The 25,908-nt window shown below is 35.7% G+C and overlaps 1 protein-coding gene across 1 annotated transcript in view; it reads right to left on the bottom strand.

Moving 5' to 3' along the window:
• LOC145112643 (uncharacterized) overlaps window positions 1–25,567 on the bottom strand; it is an 81,441-nt gene extending 55,874 nt beyond the window's left edge. Inside the window, exon 1 of the mRNA XM_079048783.1 lies at window positions 25,359–25,567. Coding sequence (XP_078904909.1) covers window positions 25,359–25,567 — 209 coding nt within the window. The remainder of the gene's footprint in view (window positions 1–25,358) is intronic.
• Window positions 25,568–25,908: the final 341 nt, after the last annotated feature.

The raw sequence follows: 25,908 nt of genomic DNA, 5'->3' as shown, positions 1-25,908 counted from the left end.
ATTATATTATTACTTTTTTACATTTTATAAATTTGAGGATAGTAATTTTACTTAAATTCCCAGTTTATATTGATGGCATTTACATGTTTTAAATAAAGTGGAAGTGTTTTTAAACTACAAAAAATTGAAGAATTTAATCAATGAAATTATAAATATATGTTGTGATATTTCAAAATAGATAAATATATGTTGTGATATTTCAAATAGATAAATATATGTTGTGATATTTCAAAATAGATAAAATAGATAAAAGTTGTTTTGCAACTTAAAAAATATTATATGTTTGAACTACATTTTTCAAAATAGATAAATCATTTTCAATAAACAATAATATACTTACTCGACCAAAAATTATATATTTATTTTTCTATAATGTTAATATGTAAGGTGAGAGTGAATGTTGTCACACTCTCTTATTTTGTTACACTGCCACATAGGTGTCATGTGTGTTTTTACCAAAAAAAATGGTTTGTTGTCATATCTAAGGAGTGGTGCCACATTATGGTTTTTTTTAATGAATAAAAAATTTATTTAAAAAAAAGATAATATTTCATTAATTAAAAATAAAAGTACTGTTACATTGCATAAATTAAAAAAAAAACCCTAAAAATTTTTAAAAAACAAACTAGAAATATTAAACATACAACTTAAAAAAAGTCACATCAAACGATTAAAAACTTGGAAAAAAACTAGAAATTAAAAACGATTAGGGTAATGTTTTTTGACGTCCTCCTTCATCGCTAAAAAGACTTGAAGCTCATCCCCAATCAATTTCGACGTGTCCATCGCTAGCACTCTCATGTCGATGTCTCTTTCTTTCCGAGCCTCTCTATCCGAAACAAGTTGGAAAATTTTATTCATTCTATATTTTATGCATTGCACATTGTCATCCATTTCATTTAAGGCATCCGACTCCGATGCTTTGTCATTGCCTTTGCTTTGTCCCTTCCATCGGTCGGGGGGGGGGGGGGGGGGTGACACTTGAATGAGCTCATCACCGTTGAGGTCAAAACCAACACAAACATCCGATGTACTGTGATCGGAGTCGGAAGTTCTTGACCGTTTTGAGCCACTATCGATGTGCTCGTCGCTTGTTTTTTTATTTTGTCAATTTTTTGTTGCCTTTGACTAGATTCCACACTTCAAAAAACTTGAAAGGCTTCTTTTGCTCTTTTTGTTAAATGTTAAAAGTTTTCTCCAAAATCACATCCTCACTTTCGTCGTTGTTCCATTGTCGTTTCATGTTGTTATACAAATCGTTAAACAACATAATTTCTTTGTTCATCTTTCCCATTTCGAGTAGACTTGATCTTTAGAACGATATAATGGTAGGTTCATTCCTTTATGGAACCTAGTTCTAACGCTCATCCAATAACAATCATGTTTTTGGTCAGCTCCCGTCATCGGATCTTTTGAAACGTCAATTCATGATTGTGCCAATGTTAACACTTCTTGGGGTTCCCACATTTTAGCATCCGCCTTCTCTTTTATTTTATTTTGTGGTCGAGCGGGTTGATTTTCTTGAACAAATTCGGGTTCGAATTCGGAAATAGGTGTTTGTGGAACAAATTCGGATTGAGTAACAAAATCAAAAGGATCAAAATCTGGATCGAGTTGTACTTGTGTTTGTGGAAGTGGGTGTGTATGTCGTTGTGGTTGTGAGATATGTTGTGGATAATAGAAAAGCATACTATAGTAGTGGTAAAAATGGGGCGAATATATCGATTGACCGTATGAAGGTCTTGTGGTTGTGGCGTTTCTAGTGGGTGGTTTTTGGTTGATAGGTTTTTTGGAGGATGACATATTAAAAGGTTTTGGAATAAAGAGATAGTAAAATATGAAGTGTTTGTGGGTTAGTTTGTTTAAAAATGTTATGTATTTGTAGAGTTGGTAAAAAAAATAATTTTGAATTTTATTACAGTTACAAATGGTCAAAAAAACAGCCGGCCAATCAACAAACACGTCCTTCTACTGCCGAAGTGCGGCCCTAGCCGCACCCTAAGCGCAGTAAAAGGCCGGTGTTCCGGCTTACGTGGCATTGAAAGTGCGGTAGAGGTCGTAGCCACTCCCACCGGTCTAAAATGTTATCCGTGTTAACTAATAATGATTAATACATCAATTGTATATCTTATTTTTAGTTATATTGTTTTCAATCACTAATTAAAGCATTTGTGTTTGTATCACGATTACTATTCATCAAAGTAAATTTAAATGAAAATTTTATATTTATAAGAACCTGTCAAATATGTTCATTTTTTTAAATATAATACTTTTATGATGTAGTACACGTTATCTTGGCTTGTGTTGTTTTAGTTTTAAGGTATAATGTATAGTTAACAATTTCGAAACGCTTCATGCAAAGTACGATAACGTCTACAACATCTCTTCAAAATTATATTTAACAAGTTACAACTACTTTTTACATTTGTGGGGCAAAAGTGTTATCATTTTACTTTTCATACTTTTGACAATTTCGAAACACTTTTTATTTGAGTGCTAATACCTTTTTGTTTGAATTGAGAATAAAAGTATTAGGTTTTGTAATTTTATGTTTTTTTTTTTTTTTGGATTTTTACAATTTCATCTCTTATCTTTAAACAATTTGCCAAGTATTATCGTTACAATATTCATTTCTCTTATATCGTTACAAAAGTTATTTGATAGAATAGTTAATGATATTGACTTTTATATATACGAAGCATTTTGTTTCCTTTGTCCAAAAAGTATTAGTGTCTGACAATCGTTTATCTATATCACATCAACGATATCTTTTCGGTGAAGACACGAGTGAATCTTTTTAAAAACGTTGAGGGCATAATAATAATAATTATATCTCCTTGTAAATTGTTTTTGAACAGATACCCTATCTCTTTTATATATTTAGGGGTTGGCTATATTTATCTCTCTCTCTCTCTCTCTATATATATATATATATATATATATATATATATATATATATATATATATATATATATATATATATATATATATTATATATTTAGGGGTTGGCTATATTTATCTCTCTCTCTCTCTCTCTCTATATATATATATATATATATACACACACACACACACACACACACACACACATACACGGTGTAAGACCTGTATATTACACGGGCGTAGGAAAAATATTACGAAAGCAAACAAGAAAACAGAAAAACTGAGGCATGTGTTTAATACATCGTCTGTAATACAAATATTCAGAATGTTTCGATTCTTCAACAATTATATCAGCATTGATAGCTTTGTCAGGAATGCCAAAAATCAGATCAAGATCAATATCAAAAGTATGCATTTGCTCAGATTCAACATTTGATTTAGCAATAATTGGTTTTTGAATGAATGACTATTCAACTCTCTTGACATAATGATCATCAAATGTGAGAAATGCCCAGTTCAGTCAAAAATGAATCTAAAATTCGATTTTTGAATGTCGTTCCATTATCACTCTTTATCTTTTGAAATTTCCTTTTTAAGCTCAATTCAATGCTCTTGATAAAATCAATCATCACTTGAGTTGTTTCAGACTTTTGTTGAAGAAAGAAAGTCTAAGTAAACCTTGAAAAATCATCAACAATAACTAGTATGTACTTCTTTTTATAAAGAGACTCAACAGTCGAATGTCCACACAAGTCGATGTGAAGAAGTTCTAATGGTTCAATGATTTTTACATCAATTATGATCGGATGACCCTGACGATGTTGTTTTCCCTGTTCACATGCATCACATAACGAATCATTGTCAAATTTCAAAACAGGTAAACCACGAACAAGGTCGTTAAGAACAAGCTTGTTTAGATTTTTGAAGTTGAGATGAGAAAGACATCTATGCCATAACCAGCTGAGATCCAAAGATGCTTTCGATAGCAAACACACTGAGGGAATACCCACAATTGGTTTCATCTTAAGAGTGAACATGTCTCCCTTTCATTTTGAATTCAGCAGAATCTCCTTCGTTTCCGTGTTGGAGATTATACGTCCTTCCTTATAAAAAAGAACCTAATTTCCTATTCCAATAATTATTTGCAAAACACTAATCAAATTGTGCTTTAAATTGTTTGGTTTTCTACGGATCAAATACACTCTAAACTAGGTAGCGGAAAAATCGAAAACACAAAAGGAAGAATCACATACCTCTTTTGCAGCCAAAGATCTTCACGCTTGACTCCTCATGCGTGCCACCTTGTTTAGATGATCAGGACCCAAACCAGAATCCCTCTCTTGGTTGAACTATAAGGAGAGTCCTTTCACAAGGAGAGCCAAAAGAGTAGAATCAAAAATAAGTAGGAGGGGATGAACTATAAGGAGAGTCCTTCCACAAGGAGGGAGAAAGAAATGGTGAAAAATCAAGCCAAGAATTAGCAAGGATGAATGAATCCCTAAGACCCTATTTATAGCCTCGCATACCTCCTAGGGTTTTATCTTCATGCCCATGTGGGATAGGATAACCCTATTAGCGACATTTCCCTTATCCAAAGGGAATTTTTATCCACCACCCTTCTTCCTAGGGTTCTGGAATATTCATGATTAACCAACTATTGATTAATTGATATCTAACCCTTCTATTAATTAAACTATTAATTAATTCCCAAATTGTTTTCCAATTAGTTTCTAATTAACTATTAAACTGTAATAATTAATAAACTAATTCCTCCTTTATTTATTACACTTAATTTGAGTCTTGAGGGAAACCCAAGAGGACCATGCTATTATTAGAAATATTACCAATAGTTAATGACCTTGGACACTCTTTCCAACAGTCTCCCACTTGGATAAGTCATCAACTATATATGGTCCAATACTTCTCTAATAATCAACAGAGAGAATGCCATCTAATGCATCTGCCGAACTCTGATCTAATCAGTTTCATCCCTCAGATAAGTGATCAACACTTCCTTCATCCTCAGGATATCAGTATTAATTCGAGACCTGGATAATGGTAAATATCAGAATTCAAGATTATGTTTCCTGATAGAGACTTGTGACGAATGCATTTGACTACTAAATTGAACACATCCATTTCAATCAACACCTGGCCACGTATTTATGTTTCCAGCACCAAATCATCGTGGGGACCATATATATCGCTTCTCCTGTTAAGGCATATGGGACGAATAAACTTTGATTACATAGTTTTTATCTATTTCATCATGTCATACATTGATCTACCCGTTACAGCTACTAGTTAAGTAGCGTTGGAGTACACCAATACATAACAGAATCATAGAGCAAAACCCCACATGTATCTCGGTTTGAAGAACATAAGATTTATAATCTTAGAATTACTTGTGACTATATCCTTGAAGTAATCTCTAAGTGCATGATGTTCTAATACTTAAATCTCCATTAAGCACTCATGAGTGTTGGTGTAATCACTATACTACGCCCAATCAATATGGTCAATCCACTAATACGCATGATAGTCTTGAATCACTACTTACTTCCAAGAGTATGACCGACTGTGGAGGTTTGAGTAAATTAATACTCAGGAAATGGGTTTCAAACATGAAAAAGTGAAATACAATAACAAATTAATAGAAATGATAACATCACTAGCACTTTATTAAGTCTCCATAAAATAAACATCAATTCAGTCACAATTCATATTGTCAAATGTTTCAAAGATTATCAAACTAAACAACAAAACAATCACACCATTGATGGGTTTTGTATACTACAACATCCTATGGTGCACATACAACCCTAAATACTTTGGATCTATGTTTTCTCTAATTATACATGCAATATTGTTTCCAAAGCATTAAGCCTACAACTAGAATACTATTAACATAATCAACATAAAAATGAGTTATAGAGTTACCTCTTAGTTGTAGCTTGTGGTTTTGGCCATTAAGAACTTAGCACCCCAAGTATGATGCCTCAAACGGTTCACAACACACCCTTGGACAAAGGAAGACTTGAGAGAGAGTATTCTTGCACTCGAAATCGGCTCTATGAACTCTTAGAACATGTAGGGGCCGATTTTAGGTCATGGGACATTATATATATAGTTGTAGGATCCATGAATCAAGTGGGCTAACTCTTTATGGATTCTTCCATAAACTTAGTCCATCATGTATCATAAGCCCAATATACATATATATATATATATATATATATATATATATATATATATATATATATATATGACTAATTTACACATTAGTCCCCATTGATTTAATTAGTCTCTTTTGATCACTAAATTAATTCCAAATTTATTCTTGATCAATACTAATTAAATCATATGATTTCATATTAATATACTAGAACTTATAATATATTAATAAATCATAAATAACCTCTTCTCAAAAGTCCATCCTATCAAATTTTCCTGGTGATATGCAACCCGAAATGGACCATGCTACTCTCGGGTCAAGTACATACCAATTATAGTTATGGGCATAGAGACCTAATCCAACAGTCTCCCACTTGGATAAGTCTAATAACTATTATTGTAAGTACGACTCCACAACCCGACTAGCAATTGTAGCTCTAAAAAGCCGTTGTCGAACTCTGAACTAGTCAATGACGCATCCATTAGATAAGGGATCATATATTCCTCCATTCTACAAGATATCATATGGACTGAGACATGGAATATAATCATTCTCTCTGTCCATCTGTTGTTTCCCGATTTCCGATTTATGACGACCGACTAATTGAACAGATCAAATCAGTCCAGGCTTGGCCAAGCACTTAGGGTTGTCATCACTAAATCATCGAGGGGCCCATAGATATCGCTTTTATTACTCTAAGGGAAAAATGGGTGGATAAACTTCGACTCAAATGCTTGCTTGTACTTACTCATCAAATCACACACAACAATATGTTTTATAACACCAAGTTACCGATGTGTTTACATATGTCAATGTGCAACCGACTTGTAAATTACAACTCACATGTCTTGGTTTCAAGAATATAAGATATTATCGTCTCACAATAACTCATGATAAAATCCATGAAGTGATTCAGATGAGCGTGGGTTTAATCCAATACTCGAATCTTATTCTAGGAGTACTCATGAACACTGCAGCAAACTTGTGCTATGTCTAAAACACCTAGACAATCTACAGTCAGATTCATGACAGTCTTGCCTCAATACCTACTTCCAAAGTATGATCGACTGTGGATAGTTTGAATATCCTAGTTATTTCAGGAAGTCAAAACATGCAAAGTGAAACACAAGAATAATAGAATCCAATATGGTCCCAAAACTTATAAATAAAACACCTTTTATTTAATCACCATATTGATTACACATTATTCATTGTATAATGTTTCGATTAATCAACTTAATACTTGAATTAAAACAACAGTTATGCCATACTCCAAGCATGCACACTATGTTTGCCTATGGTCCTTTCTTTGTGAAATAGATCAATTGAAAGCATTTCAATGACGCTCATTTCACAATTCCAAATCCTTATCGTAAATGTAAGAATACCAAATTCTTGTCATTCGCTATAATCTGTTAGATTTTAAACTTATATGCAATGATCATTTTGTAATGACTATGCACAAAATCGCAGAGACTTGGCAACTTACATTTCAAAGTATTCCAATGGAGAGCAATTCCATGGAAACAAAGTCTCACATTCAAAGTATATTCCTTTGAAAATCCTTCTTGCATTAAGTTTCCTAATCTTACACATATTTAAAGACTCACTTCCACTTATGGAAACATTTCCATATTCCCATTTTGACTATCACTTCTGAACGAGAGTTACCTCTTCTCAGAGTATGTCAATATGGTCCTTCCAAAAATTTAGAATATACTTCCAACTGTCTATAAGCAACCAATCTTTGGTAAACCTCAGATTGTCCTCGACAATTGCTTAACCATTTTAGTCATATCTCGTTCTAGTCCCTTTTCCCTCTTAATGCCCTAGGCATTTGGAAAAATTAGAACATATTAATATTATAGCATATGTAATCGATCCTATATCCGGAGCATATGGAATACGATTCATAATGGTTTACATAAAGACATGATACTATATACAACCCTTTGATTTCATCCATGAAATCATTCCATTTTGATAGATCCTCTTAATCTTCCAAAAATGTAAGAAATTCTTCCTTTGAATTGTTGTTACATTTCATTAACTAGTACAACCCTTTGATTTCATCCATGAAATCATTCCATTTTGATAGATCCTCAAGTGTTCTTCATTTCACCAAGAACACCAAGAACACACACTAGTGTTTTTGGACTTTAATCACCCTTACAAGCTTCTATATTGTAAGTACTCTTGCTTTAGCTTGTTATATGCTTGAATCACTTAGTTTACACCTTGAAAACATCAAGAAATCAAGAACAAAAGGTGTTTACGGCCAAGGCAATCTCCTTGGGCCGTGAACCCTAATTAAGGGTGCAAATGAGCCCTAATCCCTCCCAAAGCCTTGGAACCAAGCCTAGAACACTTCATTGTGACTTGTAAGACCTTAAAACACAACTTGGTACAAAATACCATGAGTTTACGGCCGTAAACTCATGGGGGTTTACGCCTGGGCCGTAAACTAATGTGATGCATCCATGTTGGCCGTAAACTCCAAAGTGAGGCCATACTTCCCCTAGATGCAACCCTTTGGTACTTCTAGCACTTGAACTAAAGTGTTTTCCATGTCCTAGGGTGTCTTTACTTGCTTAATTAGTTGTTAATTAACTAATTAGATACATATATGTGTCATTATATGTTAAATAGGATCTGTGTGTGTGCTCAAGTCTTCACTTGACACTTAGCATCCTATACCACTCGTTCATCAAAACCACTCACTACAGGTGAGTTCATACCCCTTAATCTACCTTTTAAATGATTTTAAATGCTTTTATTGGGGGGGGGGGGGGGGAATACAAGTTGAACTAATATAGTTATTATATCAATCACATGTGATTAATAACTATCAAACATTTGAATTTTCTTACTTTTCAAAATGTTTATCAAACTCTTTTGCACGTTAAACTCTTTATCAAACTTGTTCTTATATGCCAAACTGCCTTATAAAATGACATCAAGTCATCAATATTTATATAAACTCTTTTAAAGGTTTTACAAAACTTCTTTCTAAACTTATATATATATATATATATATATATATATATATATATATATTGTCAAATGCGTATCTATATAGATATAGTTATATAAGTAGGATTGAAAGGACTTAGGACTGATAGCTCACCTTACTTCCTATTCCTTGTTTGGTTGTGGACTTAGGGTATCGGTTTTTTGTCCGAAGGTCGTTTGAATCTTAGTTATATATTATGTATATGTATATAGATATAAAAGTTCCTTCATTCAGTTCAATACCTTTGGGTAGCAAAGGTATACAAACATGTTCATTCATACAAACAACATTGCTAGTAAACTATAATAGGTATAGTTTAGGAAGTTACTAATACTATAACTAGAACAATAGAACATACAAAGAGTCAGTTCATACATGAGTCAAAACATACTATTATAAGAAACTAAGAGAACATACTATTATGAGAAACTAAGAGAACATACTATTATGAGAAACTAAGAGAACATACTATTGTGAGAAACTAAGAGAACATACTATGAAGAGAAACAAAGAGAACATACTACATACTAAACAGAGAGAACATACATTACACTAGTAGATACAAAACATATACAAGAATACTATAACATAAATGTGAGCCACTGTTTCTGGGCATGGCATCACCTGTCATGGCTCGTTTTGTATCCAGAGTCTCCTAGAAGGAGAGTGTGAATTTGTGTATAGATCTATACTGGATTGACTATCCTACACCTTGTTGTTCGCTACAGTGGGACTTGCAAGTCTACGGGTGCCAAATATCATTTCTTCCGACGTCTTTCATCGTCGTGTTATTAGTCGATAGTATGGTGCAACCATTTCACATTTAACCTTAATTAACGGTCGGATTAAGGTAGAAAGTACAGCAGTAGTTACTATAATACAGCACTACAATACTTTATTATTTCCCCATTGCATTCACATTGTGATCTTTTCACATAAAAGGTAATGTAAAACTATATTTTTGGTTAATGATAGTCACACTTGGGAAAATACACCCTCTTACAAGAAACAAACATACATAACATTTGATGCCTTGGTAGAAGGCTACATTTGTAGAAAATATAGGATTTTCTAGGAGATGCAAACATTTAAAAACTTATACATCAAACATTTACAAACATCAAACATTTACAAACTTATACATCAAGCACTTACAAACATTTTCATACAAACAATGACACTAAAATTCTTATGAACTCACCAGCTTTAAAGCTGATAAACTCTTTCAAAATAACTTGTATTCTCAGGTCATCAGCAGACAGGTACCGATGCCAGGTTTTGAGAAGATGGAGCTCGTTCAAGACTCATCTTTTATTATGATTTACATTTTTGGTGTCTTATAAACTTCACAGAACACACATGTACTAAATTATATTATTAATGCAATGGATGATGTTGTTGCTTGTTTACTACTATGTTTTGTTGTGATACTGTACATGACGTCCTCCACCCCGAACGTTTCCACCGTTCCGGTTTTGGGGTGTGACAGATTGGTATCAGAGCATCGTTTATAGTGAATCGAGTATATCAACCCATAAAAGATATACAAACTATAAACACAGCGGGATTAAAATACTCTGATCCAGAGTTTATACTTTTAAATAATAAAATATTTAACTAAGTATACATACCTGTATTCATACTAAAATCAGTGTCACTAGGACAGAACAAAAGTATTACGATTGTTGAACATCACAAGTAGACTCGGGGATGTATGATCAGTTCTGGGAGTGACATAGCCTGATCAACTATGTTGATCCGAGAAGTGATTAGAATATGCCCGAGAATGGTTGTGATGTGGCAACAAGTCTAAAAACTTACCAATACTACTACAATGAAAACATTCGAACAAAACATAAACCTAAAATACTATAGGAGTATTTTGTATACCATAATTACTTATCTGAGAACTAAAGGTCTTCATTAGTAGGTCAATAGTTGCTAAGTGGATACGCTAAGGTTATATGTAACTAGGATGTCATACACTTAGAATCTGTGACCTTTGCTTTACTCCCTGTCCCTTGTGGATTTGGAGTTAGGGTCACTTATTCGAAGGTCTATCCTGTTTTGATTTCATATAACTGGTATGCACTATACAAGTATTGAAGTAACTGATAAAGATCATCTTATAATTATCTAGTTAGTATGTCTATTAATTATTTCTTTATCCCTATTTCTTGCGTAGATAACATGGCTGGATTCCATCCCCACGGCGACCCGTACTTCCCTAACCAAGGTGCTGGAGGAGGGTTTGAAGCAGAGCCAAAGGAGGATCACCCAATCCCTTTGGATGATCACCAGGCTGAAGGTTTTTCTGATGCTTCGGACTCCGAGTCCGAGGTCAATAACCTACCCCCGGTGGCTCCTGTCCCAAATCCTAACCCTCGCCCGACTTTTCAAGGCCCGATGCCTTCTTGGGTGGAAAGCTTGGAAACATGGAGCCAAGAGCAGGATCAGCCCACACCATTCAATGGAAACCGAAGCTTTTATGACCTGAGCGAAGGAGGCTCAACAGACAGAGTATTGCCAATCCTGGTCCACAGAGTTGCCCGAAACGAAATTCATGGCAGGACAGCTCTCCATCGAATCACGGAAGTTAACGCCAATGCGAGAATGCATACCATCCGCACCATTCATCCGGAAGATGCTCGTGATCGATATAGGGGAGACCACGAGGCCCTGCAGCAAGAGCTAGCTGAAACTCGAGCTGAAGTCATAGAGCTCCGAGTACGCCAAAGGGTGTACGAAAGGCACCTGCTCGATGTGGAGCGTCAGCTGGCTGAACTAAAGGCTCACCCGAGGGATAACCGTCATCAGTAGGAGATATCCTACCTTTCTTTCCTTGGTTTAAGGAATAGTCTTCCTATCTATGCTCCAAGTATCACTTTTCTATGTAACTACCCCTGTACTATAAGTACCTTTCATAGGCCTTTGTTCTGTCAAAACTTTTCTACTTAGGATAGGATGTAAGACCAACTTCAAGGTCAATTTTCCCAAATTTATTACATCTTAAATATCACTGATATTGACAGTCGGCAAATCCCTGTGGCAACCCTTGTTCAAATACTTTCATTCTACTATCGTTAGAATTCTATCTAAATCTCACTCTCGTCAAATTCATCAAGCTACAGTAATTTAGCTCATGGATCACTTCCATTTCTTGTCAAAGGTTGGATCATGTTACCCACCAACCAATGATAGCCTAGTTCGAAATAGCAATCGTCTGGTGACCATTCTACGAACTTACTTCAACTCTTTACCAGTACTGCATCATAGAGATGTAGGTCAAACCGCCGAGAACAGTTTAACAAAACGAAAAATATACATTTACATAAATGAGTAGAATACATCTAGGACCGACCATAATCACTCACAAACTCCTTTCTTGTCATATAACAGAATCATGTCGTCATCCAGAAATAGTCAGCCAAACGACGAAACCCCGATCCTTCATATAGACGCTACCACCTTCCAAGCCGCGGTAACAGCTGTCGTGGCAGCTGTCCTTGCACACTTCAACGCTGGTAACGCAATCGAGGCTGTAAAAGGTGTTGACAGTTCAAATTGTTGTCACAATCCGGGAAATCAACAAATGATAACTGTTACAAACACCCAAAGCCACAAATCTGAGTATAAGAAACGAAAGCATCAAGCCCAAAAGGAGCGCAAGCGATCTCAAAGACGTGCCATGCAACAGCAACAAGTGGCGACCCCTGCCACTTCAACACCGGTCAAACCATATGAGGGAACACTCCTGAAGTGTGACAAGTGTAATTTTCATCATAACAGAGTTTGCCGTGATTTGCAATGCATGAATTGCAATCGAATGGGGCACACTACTCGTGTCTATAGGGCGTCGACACGAACCGTCTTCCAAGCCACTAGCATCGGGGTCAGCCCGGCTTGTTATGGTTGTGGTGAAACCGGACACTATAAAAGGAATTGTCCAAAAGAGAGGAACAACGAAAGCGCTCGTGTCCACATAACTCCGACCCGACACATCACTTCCACCACCGATGCTGGTGCAAGCCAGATATGTCATTTATGCGGTGAGATAGGACATCTCAAGAAGGATTGTCCAATAACAAAGAACTCTGGCGCAGACGGGAAGATACTAAGGATCACTGCTGAAGGAGAGACTACTCCGGACCCACGTTGAAATTCTAGGGCGTTTCGTTATATTAGACTTATAAACTGTTAAAAACTAGTGCAACTCGGGTCATATCTTTTTGCGAGATCCCGTCAGTCAAGGGACTCTCGTGCTGCGTATACTTGCCTTTTGTAGTATACCTTGTTCGCAGCAGTAGTCTTGTAAGATAAAACTAAAGTACTGAAACTCTGTCAAAGTTGCACCATTATGTTTTTGTAACACCTTTATGATCTAGTCTAACGCCTTTTATTCCGAGTAGTCCGACATTATCATGTAACATGAGTCAATTCGATCCTCACAATGCCAGTCTCGTGCGAAAACTCTTTTCCACGTAATCGCCTTTCTAGCGAAGCCGTCATTCCAGAACTCCGAGATACTCATGCGAAGAGTATCTTATGTTTCGTATCCTTCCTGAAGAAACCTCCCCGGTATACCGCTCGTGCAATACGTCAAGTTCAATCTGAAGACTCATACGGTTAATATATCGCTGAGGAATGTATACGCAAGGGTGGTATATAATCAAGGTTCTACAGGCTTAGAATTGATGATCCCGCTTTAACTTCTTTTCCTTGTTTGGATGTGAGCTTAGAGAAGAATCATTTATTCGACGACCTTTTCAATCTTAATTATATACGAGTCGTATACGCGAAGCTGTGATTGATGAACCAAATATGACTTCTAATATGAACTTCAGGACGGAGACTGCTCAAGAATACGAGTGATCGCGCTGCTATGCGGATAAACTTAAGAGCCAAACAAATGCCTTTCCCGCCGATCGAGACAAGACATACAGATAGAACAGAAGTACCTATCCTTTTTCCTTACTTCATGAGTAATCATACTTTCTTTTGGATCTTTCCGACATCGTTCCAGAAGAACTTCCAGGATTACCTCCTCAATGTCAAAGTCGAGTTCAGAATCGACTTAATTCCAGGGGCTACCCCAGTAGCCAAACCGCCCTATCGGCTAGCACCCATTGCGATGCAAGAACTATCCGGTCAACTTAACGAACTGCTCAGCAAGGGCTTTATAAGACCAAGCTTCTCACCCTGGGGAGCACCGGTTTTGTTCGTCAAGAAGAAAGACAAATCGTTTAGTATGTGCATTGACTACAGGGAGCTCAACAAGCTTACCGTTAAGAATCGTTACCCACTACCTCGTATAGACAATCTGTTCGACCAACTGCAAGGGGCGAATTACTTTTCAAAGATAGATCTGAAATCCGGGTATCACCAATTACGAGTGCTAGGGGAGGATGTTCCAAAAAAAACAGCCTTCTGAACTCGTTATGGACACTACAAGTTTGTAGTGATGCCATTCGGATTGACCAATGCACCCGCAATATTCATGAACTTAATGAATAAGGTATGTCGTCCTTATTTGGATCAATTCGTCATTGTCTTCATTAATGACATACTTATCTACTCTTGTAGTAAGGAAGAGCATAGTAAGCATCTACGTCAGATCTTGGAAACATTACGATCAGAGAAGCTCTACGCGAAGTTCCCTAAATGCGAGTTTTGGAATCGAAGAATCGAATTCCTGGGTCACGTTGTTAGTGAAGAAGGAATTCATGTGGACACTTTCAAAATCAAGGCCATTGGGAACTGGTCAGCTCCGAAGACACCTATAGAAATTCGTAAATTTCTAGGTCTCGCTGGCTACTATCGTAGGTTCATTCAGAACTTCTCTCCAAATTGCGAAACCTCTTATGACTTTGACCCAGAAGGACGTAACCTCTGACTAGGAAAATAAGTAAGAGAAAGCGTTCCAAACGCTGAAGCGATCCTTATGCGCCGCACCGATACTATCCCTCCCAGAAGGAATAGAAGACTTCGTGGTCTATTGCGATGCATCCAAATCAAGGGCTCGGTTGTATTCTGATGCAACGAGGTAAGGTCATTGCCTATGCCTCCCGTCAGCTTAAGACACTCGAAGCCAGCTATACAACACATGATCTGGAGTTAGAGGTAGTGGTAATTGCTCCAAAGGTCCAGAGTCGATCATTCGGGAAACGACAGAGAAGATCGTTTAGATTCGTGAACGATTGAAAGCCTCTAGAGACCGACAGAAAAGCTACGCAGACAAACGAAGAAAATCGTTGGAATTCCAGGTGGGCGACCGTGTTCTATTGAAGGTCTCACCCTGGAAGGGCTTTAATATGCTTCGGAAAGCGTGGAAAGCCAAATCCAAGATACGTAGGGCCTTTCGAGATTCTCGCCAGAATCGGCCCTTTAGCTTACAAACTCAACTTACCTCGCGAACTTAGTAACGTACATTCTACTTTCCACGTCTCAAACTTGAAAAAGTGTCTGTCCGACGAGACTCTTGTAATCCCACTCGACGAGATCGAGATCAACGAGAGACTCAACTTCTTGGAAGAACCTGTAGAGAGCATGGACCGAGAAGTCAAGCAAACGAAGCAAAGTCGTATCCCGATAGCGAAGGTTCGCTGGAACGCCAAGCGAGGACCTGAATTCACTTGGGAGCGCGAGGATCAGTTGAAACTGAAATATCCTCATCTTTTTACTTAGTTAATTGTAACTACTTATTTGCTTAAACTCTAACTTCGGGACGAAATTCTCTCTAACGGGGGGATGATGTGACAACCCGAAATTTCTATCTTGTACAGTTGTTCAACTCAATCACAGTCATACTTATTTATGCTAACTTTTAGCACTGTTTAGAGTCTGTTTGGGTGTTTTAATCATATGGCATTCAAGAATCAAATGTTAGGAAGTATCTTCTAAGATAAATGTGCAAAAATCAAGCCTTAAACCCCATTATGAGGTGTTTACGGCCAAACTTCATGAGTTTGGGCCGTAAACTCATCCATGGCCGTGAAATCATGCTATATGCATGAGTTTACATCATTTTTCATCATTTCCTTCATTTCAAGTCAAAGAACTCCCATTCTCTCTCAAGTATCTTCAAGATCTTCATCTTAATCTTCAAAAAATATAAGAAATTCTTCCTTTGAATTGTTGTTACATTTCATTAACTAGTACAACCCTTTGATTTCATCCATGAAATCATTCCATTTTGATAGATCCTCAAGTGTTCTTCATTTCACCAAGAACACCAAGAACACACACTAGTGTTTTTGGACTTTAATCACCCTTACAAGCTTCTATATTGTAAGTACTCTTGCTTTAGCTTGTTATATGCTTGAATCACTTAGTTTACACCTTGAAAACATCAAGAAATCAAGAACAAAAGGTGTTTACGGCCAAGGCAATCTCCTTGGGCCGTAAACCCTAATTAAGGGTGCAAATGAGCCCTAATCCCTCCCAAAGCCTTGGAACCAAGCCTAGAACACTTCATTGTGACTTGTAAGACCTTAAAACACAACTTGGTACAAAATACCATGAGTTTACGGCCGTAAACTCATGGGGGTTTACCCTTGGGCCGTAAACTCATGTGATGCATCCATGTTGGCCCTAAACTCCAAAATGAGGCCATACTTCCCCTAGATGTAACCCTTTGGTACTTCTAGCACTTGAATTAAAGTGTTTTCCATGTCCTAGGGTGTCTTTACTTGCTTAATTAGTTGTTATTTAACTAATTAGATACATATATGTGTCATTATATGTTAAATAGGATCCGTGTGTGTGCTCAAGTCTTCACTTGACACTTAGCATCCTATACCACTCGTTCATCCAAACCACCCTTAATCTACCTTTTAAATGATTTTAAATGCTTTTATGGTGGGGGGGGGGGAATACAAGTTGAACTAATATAGTTATTATATCAATCACATGTGATTAATAACTATCAAACATATGGATTTTCTTACTTTTCAAAATGTTTATCAAACTCTTTTGCACGTTAAACTCTTTATCAAACTTGTTCTTATATGCCAAACTGCTTTTAAATCGTCTTATAAAATGACATGAAGTCATCAATATTTATATAAACTCTTCAAAAGGTTTTACAAAACTTCTTTCTAAACTTATATATATTTTTTGTCAAATGCGTATCTATATAGATATAGTTATATAAGTAGGATTGAAAGGACTTAGGACTGATAGCTCACCTTACTTCCTATTCCTTGTTTGGTTGTGGACTTAGGGTATCGGTTTGTTGTCCGAAGGTCGTTTGAATCTTAGTTATATATTATGTATATGTATATAGATATAAAAGTTCCTTCATTCAGTTCAATACCTTTGGGTAGCAAAGATATACAAACATGTTCATTCATACAAACAACATTGCTAGTAAACTATAATAGGTATAGTTTAGGAAGTTACTAATACTATTACTAGAACAATGAAACATACAAAGAGTCAGTTCATACATGAGTCAGAACATACTATTATGAGAAACTAAGAGAACATACTATTATGAGAAACTAAGAGAACATACTATGATTAGAAACAAAGAGAACATACTACATACTAGACAGAGAGAACATACATTACACTAGTACATACAAAACATATACAAGAATACTATAACATAAATGTGAGCCAATGTTTCGGGGCATGGCATCACCTGTCATGGCTCATTTTGTATCCAGGAGAGCGTGAATTTATATATAGATCTATACTGGATTGACTATCCTACACCTTGCTGTTCGCTACAGTGGGACTTGCAAGTCTACGAGTGCCAAATGTCATTTCTTCCGACGTCTTTCATCGTCGTGTTATTAGTCGATAGTATGGTGCAACCATTTCACATTTAACCTTAATTAACGGCCGGATTAAGGTAGAAAGTACAGCAATAGTTATTATAATACAACACTATAGTACTTTATTATTTCCCTATTGCATTCACATTGTGATCTTTTCACATAAAAGGTAATGTAAAACTATATTTTTGGTTAATGATAGTCACACTTGGGAAAATACACACTCTTACAAGAAACAAACATACAGAACATTTGATGCCTTGGTAGAAGGCTACGTTTAGTAGAAAATATAGGATTTTCTAGGAGATGCAAACATTTAGAAACTTATACATCAAACATTTACAAACTTATACATCAAGCACTTACAAACATTTTCATACAAACAATGACACTAAAATGCTTATGAACTCACCAGCTTTAAAGCTGATAAACTCTTTCAAAATAACTTGTATTCTCAGGTCATCAGTAGACACGTACCGATGCCAGGTTTTGAGAAGATGGAGCTCGTTCAAGACTCATCTCTTATTATGATTTACATTTTTGGTGTCTTATAAACTTCACAGAACACACTTGTATTAAATTATATTATTAATGCAATGGATGATGTTGTTGCTTGTTTACTACTATGCTTTGTTGTGATACTGTACATGACGTCCTCCACCCCCGAACGTTTCCGCCGTTCCGGTTTTGGGGTGTGACAATTTCAACATAACATCCACAAATGTCCATGACTAAATTCGATTAAAATCTTAATCTAAGATTTAAGATTTGAAATGAAGTATGAATTCCTCTCCCTTAATTATAGCAAAACAACTTTTCAAACCCTGCATCTTTGCAAATTGAAACTTTTTGTTTTCTATAACCAACATTGCTAACTTGCAACTCTTAAAGTAATAATTGTGCTCCCACTAGCATAATAATTATTATCTTACTAGCATAACACTTATGCTCCCACTAGCTTTGACATGTCACCAGAAATCGGCTGGACTTCTAGAAATCAATACTTATTAACTTTCTTACCAAAGTTCAGATTTCTGATACGAGATGCTTCGATAAGACTTTATCTAGGCTTCTCAAATTCATACACCTGTCCTTAGATAGCTCACATGTGTGTCTAAACAATTTTAGAACTTACAGCCATAAGTGTTAAATGTTTAGACCTTTTTCCATTTCTCACAATTCGAACTATGAAGAGGGATGTCGTAATCATAATCGAATTTGAGAATGCAAATAACACAATTGCTATCTCCTTAAAATCTACTTAGTGAAAGCGTTTCCCCACAATCATTTTCATGAATTGGAGAGAAACCTTATGACACTTAGATTTTATGGTGTATATCTTCCTATCCATGTGAATTTGTCATAACCATAATCACAAGATAAGGTTAGTGACAAATCCAAACTCATATGGACTGAACTTGTTCAATCTTAATTTCTTGCCACCTGGTAGCACAAGGGCCTACCATTGCTTCCAAGTTGTTATGAAAACACCTGAGAACTCATAGAACTCACATGCATAGTCAAATTTAACTGGAATGGGCACAGAAACAAGAATATGTCAACACGATAGGTTACAAACCTCAAGTCGTGTGCTAGTGATTAACAATAGGTTTACTCTTGATTAGTTCTTGAAACTCTTCAAGATCTTTAAGACTCCTACTAACCTCTTGACATATAAGATTCTCTTTGTCAAGGAACATTACTTGACAAACAAATATTCAAGAGTTAGTGCGGATTCTTATCAAGACAAACACTTCTGATAATTGGTCTTAGTTGGTCTTTGTTTTATACAAAACATATCAACTTACCAATTTCAAATGTACAAGAGTAGAAAACATTTTACTCTACACTTGATAAGTGTTATAAGCCTTTCTTAAGATTATGTCACTTAAGTTACAATCTTGGAATATTACTCTAAGACTTGATTTTGGAACAAAGTATGATTCACCTTTTGATTTAACCATTTTAACAATTCACGATTCCTCTTCTTAGCCATACAAATGCACTAAGATGTCCTTAGAGAATCAATTGTGATATGGTTTCATAATCACTAAGATAATCATAAAACACGATACTCAAGTACTCTCCCTTCTTTTCAGATTGGAGAAACTTTATCTTTCTGCCTAATTTGATTCTTCTTATTCGTTCTGCCATACATTGAAACTTTTCCAAGGGTTCAGAATTATACCTAATCTTGTAAGTATAACCATATTTACTAAACTTTAGTAAATCATAACGAATAGTCTTATCGTTATTTGTGGTGGACGTGATCAGCGCACAACCAAGTGTACCGATCCCCTAGTCCTTCACCTGACTCACATATACATGTGAACAAGGAATTAGTCTTAATTTCCCAAAGACGAAGGTTCTAATTCATCACACAATACAAGTTGCATGATTCCAAGTTTCTATCCAACTGAAACTTGGGTGATGAGAATATTTCCTTATTTGGTAAATTTTGACACTACTACAAACGAAAGAATCAAATCCATTTTCCAATATTTCTATCAATGGAAACATATAAGCAACAATTTTTCATAAATGTCATTGTAAGGAAACTTAAAAAAAAAAAGATAAATTTCAAATATTTTCTTTATTTATAAAAAATTGCGGAAAACTTGTCCTTACAATGCAAATACATATGAAAACTATGTTGTTATCTATTCCTAAGCAATCTATCATAACTCTTAAGCAGCAGCTCAAAATCCTGATCATCGAACCATGCGATTGAAATTCATCTCTTCACTATCAGAATCAACTTACTCTACCTTTAAGCTTCCTTTCATTTCTTCGATTCTACAAAACATCAAAATCTAATTACATTACATCATGTATTAAGAATCTCCAAATAGGAACTTAATAGAGTTAGACAGTGGACTTCACCTGAAGTAGAGTCAAACTTTTTGACTTGACCATCTTTGCGATCTTTCAGGTAAATATGGCTGCTTCGTAACCAATGCCCCTTCTCTTGGCAATAGAAACATATGAACTCTTTGGGAATGGTACACGGGACTATCTCAGACTCAGCCTTTCTCTTTACCATTTGGTCATTTGACTTGACCATGGCCGATCCCTTTCCATTGGGAAGAGAATACTTTTCTGGACTTCCAATATTTCCATTGTCAATGTCCATGGAAGTTTGGGGAGTAGATCTTCCAATCAAGTTTGCTTTACCAGTGCGCTAAATCATTGATGATTCAGCAGCAACAAGCAAATAGGCAAGATCGATAAGGGTCATGTCGTGGTCTGTCATATAGTAGTCCTTAATGAAATCACTATACGACTTAGGGAGTGACTGAAGAACCAAGTCAACAACCAGCTTCCTCGAGACTTCGACACCCAACTCTCCCAGCTTGTCAATATGTAACTTCATTTCCAAGATGTGAGCACATACAGACTTTCCATCTTTGTATTTGCTAGCCAATAGGGTTTGAGTGACCTTGAAATTTTCAACTCTTTGAACATGTGGGTTAAGGAGAATTACTGCAGGAGGTGGAGGAAGTGAAGTTCCACTTACAGCATAAAGAAGGGATTAATCTTTCACCTTGACCGTCTTATGGAATATCATCTTTATGAGGAAAGCTTTTTCCAAAAGTATATGCTAGACCATAGTTGTCAGAACTAGACATCTATAGGGGAGAAATTCAAGTTTAGCTGATTTAAGTCCTTAATATAACACCCAAATGAAATATTAAAGCTAGGACCCAACACAATATTTTACAATTCGGAAGAGGAATGTCGTAATCCAATTGCAAAATATTTGAAGGTAGGTAAATGACAATTTACCAATTTCCACCATGAAAAACGAAAATGAATTTTACGTTTTAAATGAATTGAAATTCCTAGATCTTTTGAGATTCATTGAACTTTTCAATGGCATGTTTAATCTCGATTATGCCCTTCAAGTTTGTGACTGAGATACCGAGGATCACAAACAAGGTGTGAATAACCATGCAAATTAGCTTGGTACTCTCGATGTCATTTATCACCTAATCAATGTGCCGGTTAACCACACACGCTCCATTGATCTATGACAAACATCAAGCTACCCTTTGCCACCCTTGTTAGTCCAAGTTAGTGTGCCGGTTAACAACACACACTCCACTAACGACTTGGCAAGGTGCAAAGTGCAATTTCATGGGTTAGCACCAAATTCACATTTTTCCTAGGTAACTAAGATTGAGAATTTATAAGTGTTAGTTAATTGGTATTTTTTTCATTATACTTTTAATGAGAATTAATGTCCTATCCTACCCGTTCGGCTAACGACCCTCCACCAGTCAAGGAAGCGGTGGGTGAGAGTGGACACCCATTAAACTGTCATTTTATAGGCAGTAGCCTTATACCCCCCCTTATAGACTGACTTTGTGAATGAGGTCTACTAACGGTAAGACTGACTTGTCTTATACATATATATAATTATTAAACTTTTAATATTATAATAGTATAAGGGTGTATTTTAAACTTTTAAAATTATATATGGTTTAATCTATTAATAGTCTTAATTTAATTAAACTTAAACCATATCATTATGGAATTATTAACCTCCTTTAATTAAACACTTTAATTAGTTTAATAAAGTCCATAGGGTGTAATTTGAACTATCCAAAAACTTCAAGGTTCTAAATATAAAAATTCAAAATTAAAAACTATTTAATTAATTTTTTTAATTTATGAACCCAAGAGTTACGCCTTTTAATTACAAGAGTTTCTAAATTTAAGACTTTTCAAATACCAAAACTTGAGAGCAAGTTTTGTAACTCTTGAAAAACTTTTGAATTCCATAACTTACGAGTTTAATGTGGTTTTTATGGAAAAACTTTTCATGTTCCATAACTTGAGGACAAGTTATGGAGGACTTTAAAAACATTTAAGATCAAATATTTCAATTAACAAAATAATCAAATAATTTATCTATTATCAAGTTAAACTCATAAGTCAAGATAGTTCATATCAACAATTTACAAGAAATTAGCCTGATCATATAAACTAATACAAATCTTGAAATTTTGACAATTATCTTTTAATTTGGATAAGCATGATCACTACCATATCAACAAAAATCAAATTTTATGAACTAAAACATTTTGTGGTAATGATCCTAATCCAAAACCGGCCAAAAATCCCGAAAATCTGTGTGGACTCGTCGCGTCAGCCAGTGGACTCGGCGAGTTCATCAGTCAGAAGCCAGAAAATCGATTTTTCAACTTTGAAAATTAAGTCATGCATCAAATATAATAGAAAACAATCCTATGCTTTGATACCACTGATGGATTTTGTATACTACAACATCCTATGGTGCACATACAACCCTAAATACTTTGGATCTATGTTTTCTCTAATTATAAATGCAATATTGTTTCCAAAGCATTAAGCCTACAACTAGAATACTATTGACATAATCAACATAAAAATGAGTTATATAGTTACCTCTTAGTTGTAGCTTGTGGTTTTGGCCATTAAGAACTTAGCACCCCAAGTATGATGCCTCAAACGGTTCACAACACACCCTTGGACAAAGGAAGACTTGAGAGAGAGCATTCTTGCACTCGAAATCGGCTCTATGAACTCTTAGAACATGTAGGGGTCAATTTTAGGTCATGGGACATTATATATATAGTTGTAGGATTCATGGTAAACCCTAATCCATACCCTTGGGCCTATTAACCATGATCCATGAATCAAGTGGGCTAACTCTTTATGGATTCTTCCATAAACTTAGTCCATCATGTATCATAAGCCCAATATATATATATATATATATATATATACATATATATATATATATATATATATATATATATATATATATATATATATATATATATATATATGTGTGTGTGTGTGTGTGTGTCTATATATATGACTAATTTACACAATTAGTCCCCATTGATTAATTAGTCTTTTTTGATCACTAAATTAATTCCAAATTAATTCTTGATCAATACTAATTAAATCATATGATTTCATATTAATATATTAGAACTTATAATATATTAATAAATCATAAAGAACCTCTTCTCAAAAGTCCATCCTATCAAATTGTCCTGGTGATATGCAACCCGAAATGGACCATGCTACTCTCGGGTCAAGTACATACCAATTATAGTTATGGGCTTAAACACCTAATCCAACAATCATATCATCAGCAAATCTAATGCCTATAGATCTAGTATGCTATCATGATTGATCCTTGATAATGGCTTCGTGAACAGATTGGCTGGATTCTCCTCTAACGATATTATATTCACGACAATGTCTCCATCCTCGACTCTATGTCTCACATAGTGGAATTTCCTAAGTATATGTCTTGAGTTACCATGGTCCTTGGGTTCTTTAGTCAATGTGACTACACCCTCGTTGTCATAGAAGATTTCCAAGGGATCCTTGATGCTCGGAACGACAACAAGATCATCAATGAAATTCTTCAACCATGTAGCTCTTTTTGCAGCTTCACTAGCCTCTATATACTATGACTCGCACGTAGAGTCTGCCAATGTCGACTGCTTGGAACTTTTCCAACTGACCAATCCTCCGTTAAGCAAGAATACCCATCCTGACTGCGAACATGAGTTGTCCCTATCAGTTTGGAAACATGTATTTGTATAACCTATAACTCTCAACTCATATTTACTCCCATATACCGAGAACATATCATGTGTTCTTCTTAGGTATTTCAGAATGTTCTTTACTGCTGTCCAATGAATGTCGCCATGATTATTCTGAAAACGAATCACCATGCTGAGAGCAAATAAGACGTCAGGTCGATTACATGTCATGGCATACATGATCGATCCTATAGCAGAAGCATATGGGACTCGACTCATTCTATCATGTTCATCACTAGAACTAGGAAATTGAGTTTTACTTAATTTGATGCCATGTTGCATAGGTAGAAAACCTTTCTTGGAATCTTGCATCTTGAAGCTCTTCAAGACCTTATCCAGGTATGTACTCTTGCTTAGTCCTATTAGACATTTTGATCTATCTCTATATATCCTTATACTAAGGATGAGTGCAGCCTCTCCTAGATCCTTCATAGCGAAACAACTCCCAAGCCACGTCTTAACTCCTTGCAACATCGGTATTTCGTTTCCTATAAGGAGTATGTCATCTACATATAACACTAGGAAGACTACAATAATCCCACTAGCTTTGATATATACACAAGACTCCCCTTCACTTCTTGAAAATCCAAACACTTTGACCTTTTCAAGAAAGCAAATGTTCCATCTATGAGATGATTGTTTTAGTCCATATATGGACCTTTCAAGCTTACACACTCTATTTGGATATTTTTGATATGAAACCCTTAGGTTGTGCCATATACACTTCCTCTATGAGTTTTCCATTAAGGAAAGCGGTTTTCACATCCATTTTCCATACTTCATAATCATGAAAGGCTGCTATGGCAAGTAATATCCTAATAGACTTGATATTGGCTACTGGTGAAAAGGTTTCATCATAATCAATCCCTTAAGTTCAAGTATAACCCATTGCAACCAACCTGGTCTTGAACGTATACACATTCCCATCTATGCTTGTATTCTTCTTGAAGATCCATTTGCACCCAACAATTTTGATCCCAGGTGTAGGATTAACCAAATTCCATACTTGGTTGTCATACATGGACCGAAACTCGCTTTCCATGTTTTCCTTCCACTTGGCAGCCTCATGGCCTGTCATCACTTCCTTATAGTTGGATGGCTCATCCATATTAACTAATGTACGATCACTGACCAATACGTCTCCTTATGTGCTCATATGGAAACCATAGAAATCAGGAGGAAGACAAACTCTATTGGATCTGAGAAGGGGAGGTGGAGATATATCTTTTTGTTCAACAGGCTGCTTTGCCTCAGGTTGAGGTTCCTCAACAGGTTGTTCCACCTCAGATTGAGTGCTAGTGTCTACTAAGGGTTCTTCTTCACTTGACTCTTGAAGCTCTTCAAGGTTAATATGGTTCCTACTGTCCTATTTGGAAATGAGATCCCTCTCGAAGAAGAATCCCCTTCGAGCAACAAACACTTTGTTCTCATAATGCTTGTATAAAAAGT

This window comes from Lactuca virosa, chromosome 5 (genome assembly GCF_052849685.1).
Source record: "Lactuca virosa cultivar CGN04683 chromosome 5, Lactuca_virosa_CGN04683_v6, whole genome shotgun sequence".
Taxonomy (NCBI): domain Eukaryota; kingdom Viridiplantae; phylum Streptophyta; class Magnoliopsida; order Asterales; family Asteraceae; genus Lactuca; species Lactuca virosa.
Note: the sequence above shows the minus strand (reverse complement) of the source record. Positions and strands in the feature narration are given on the sequence as shown.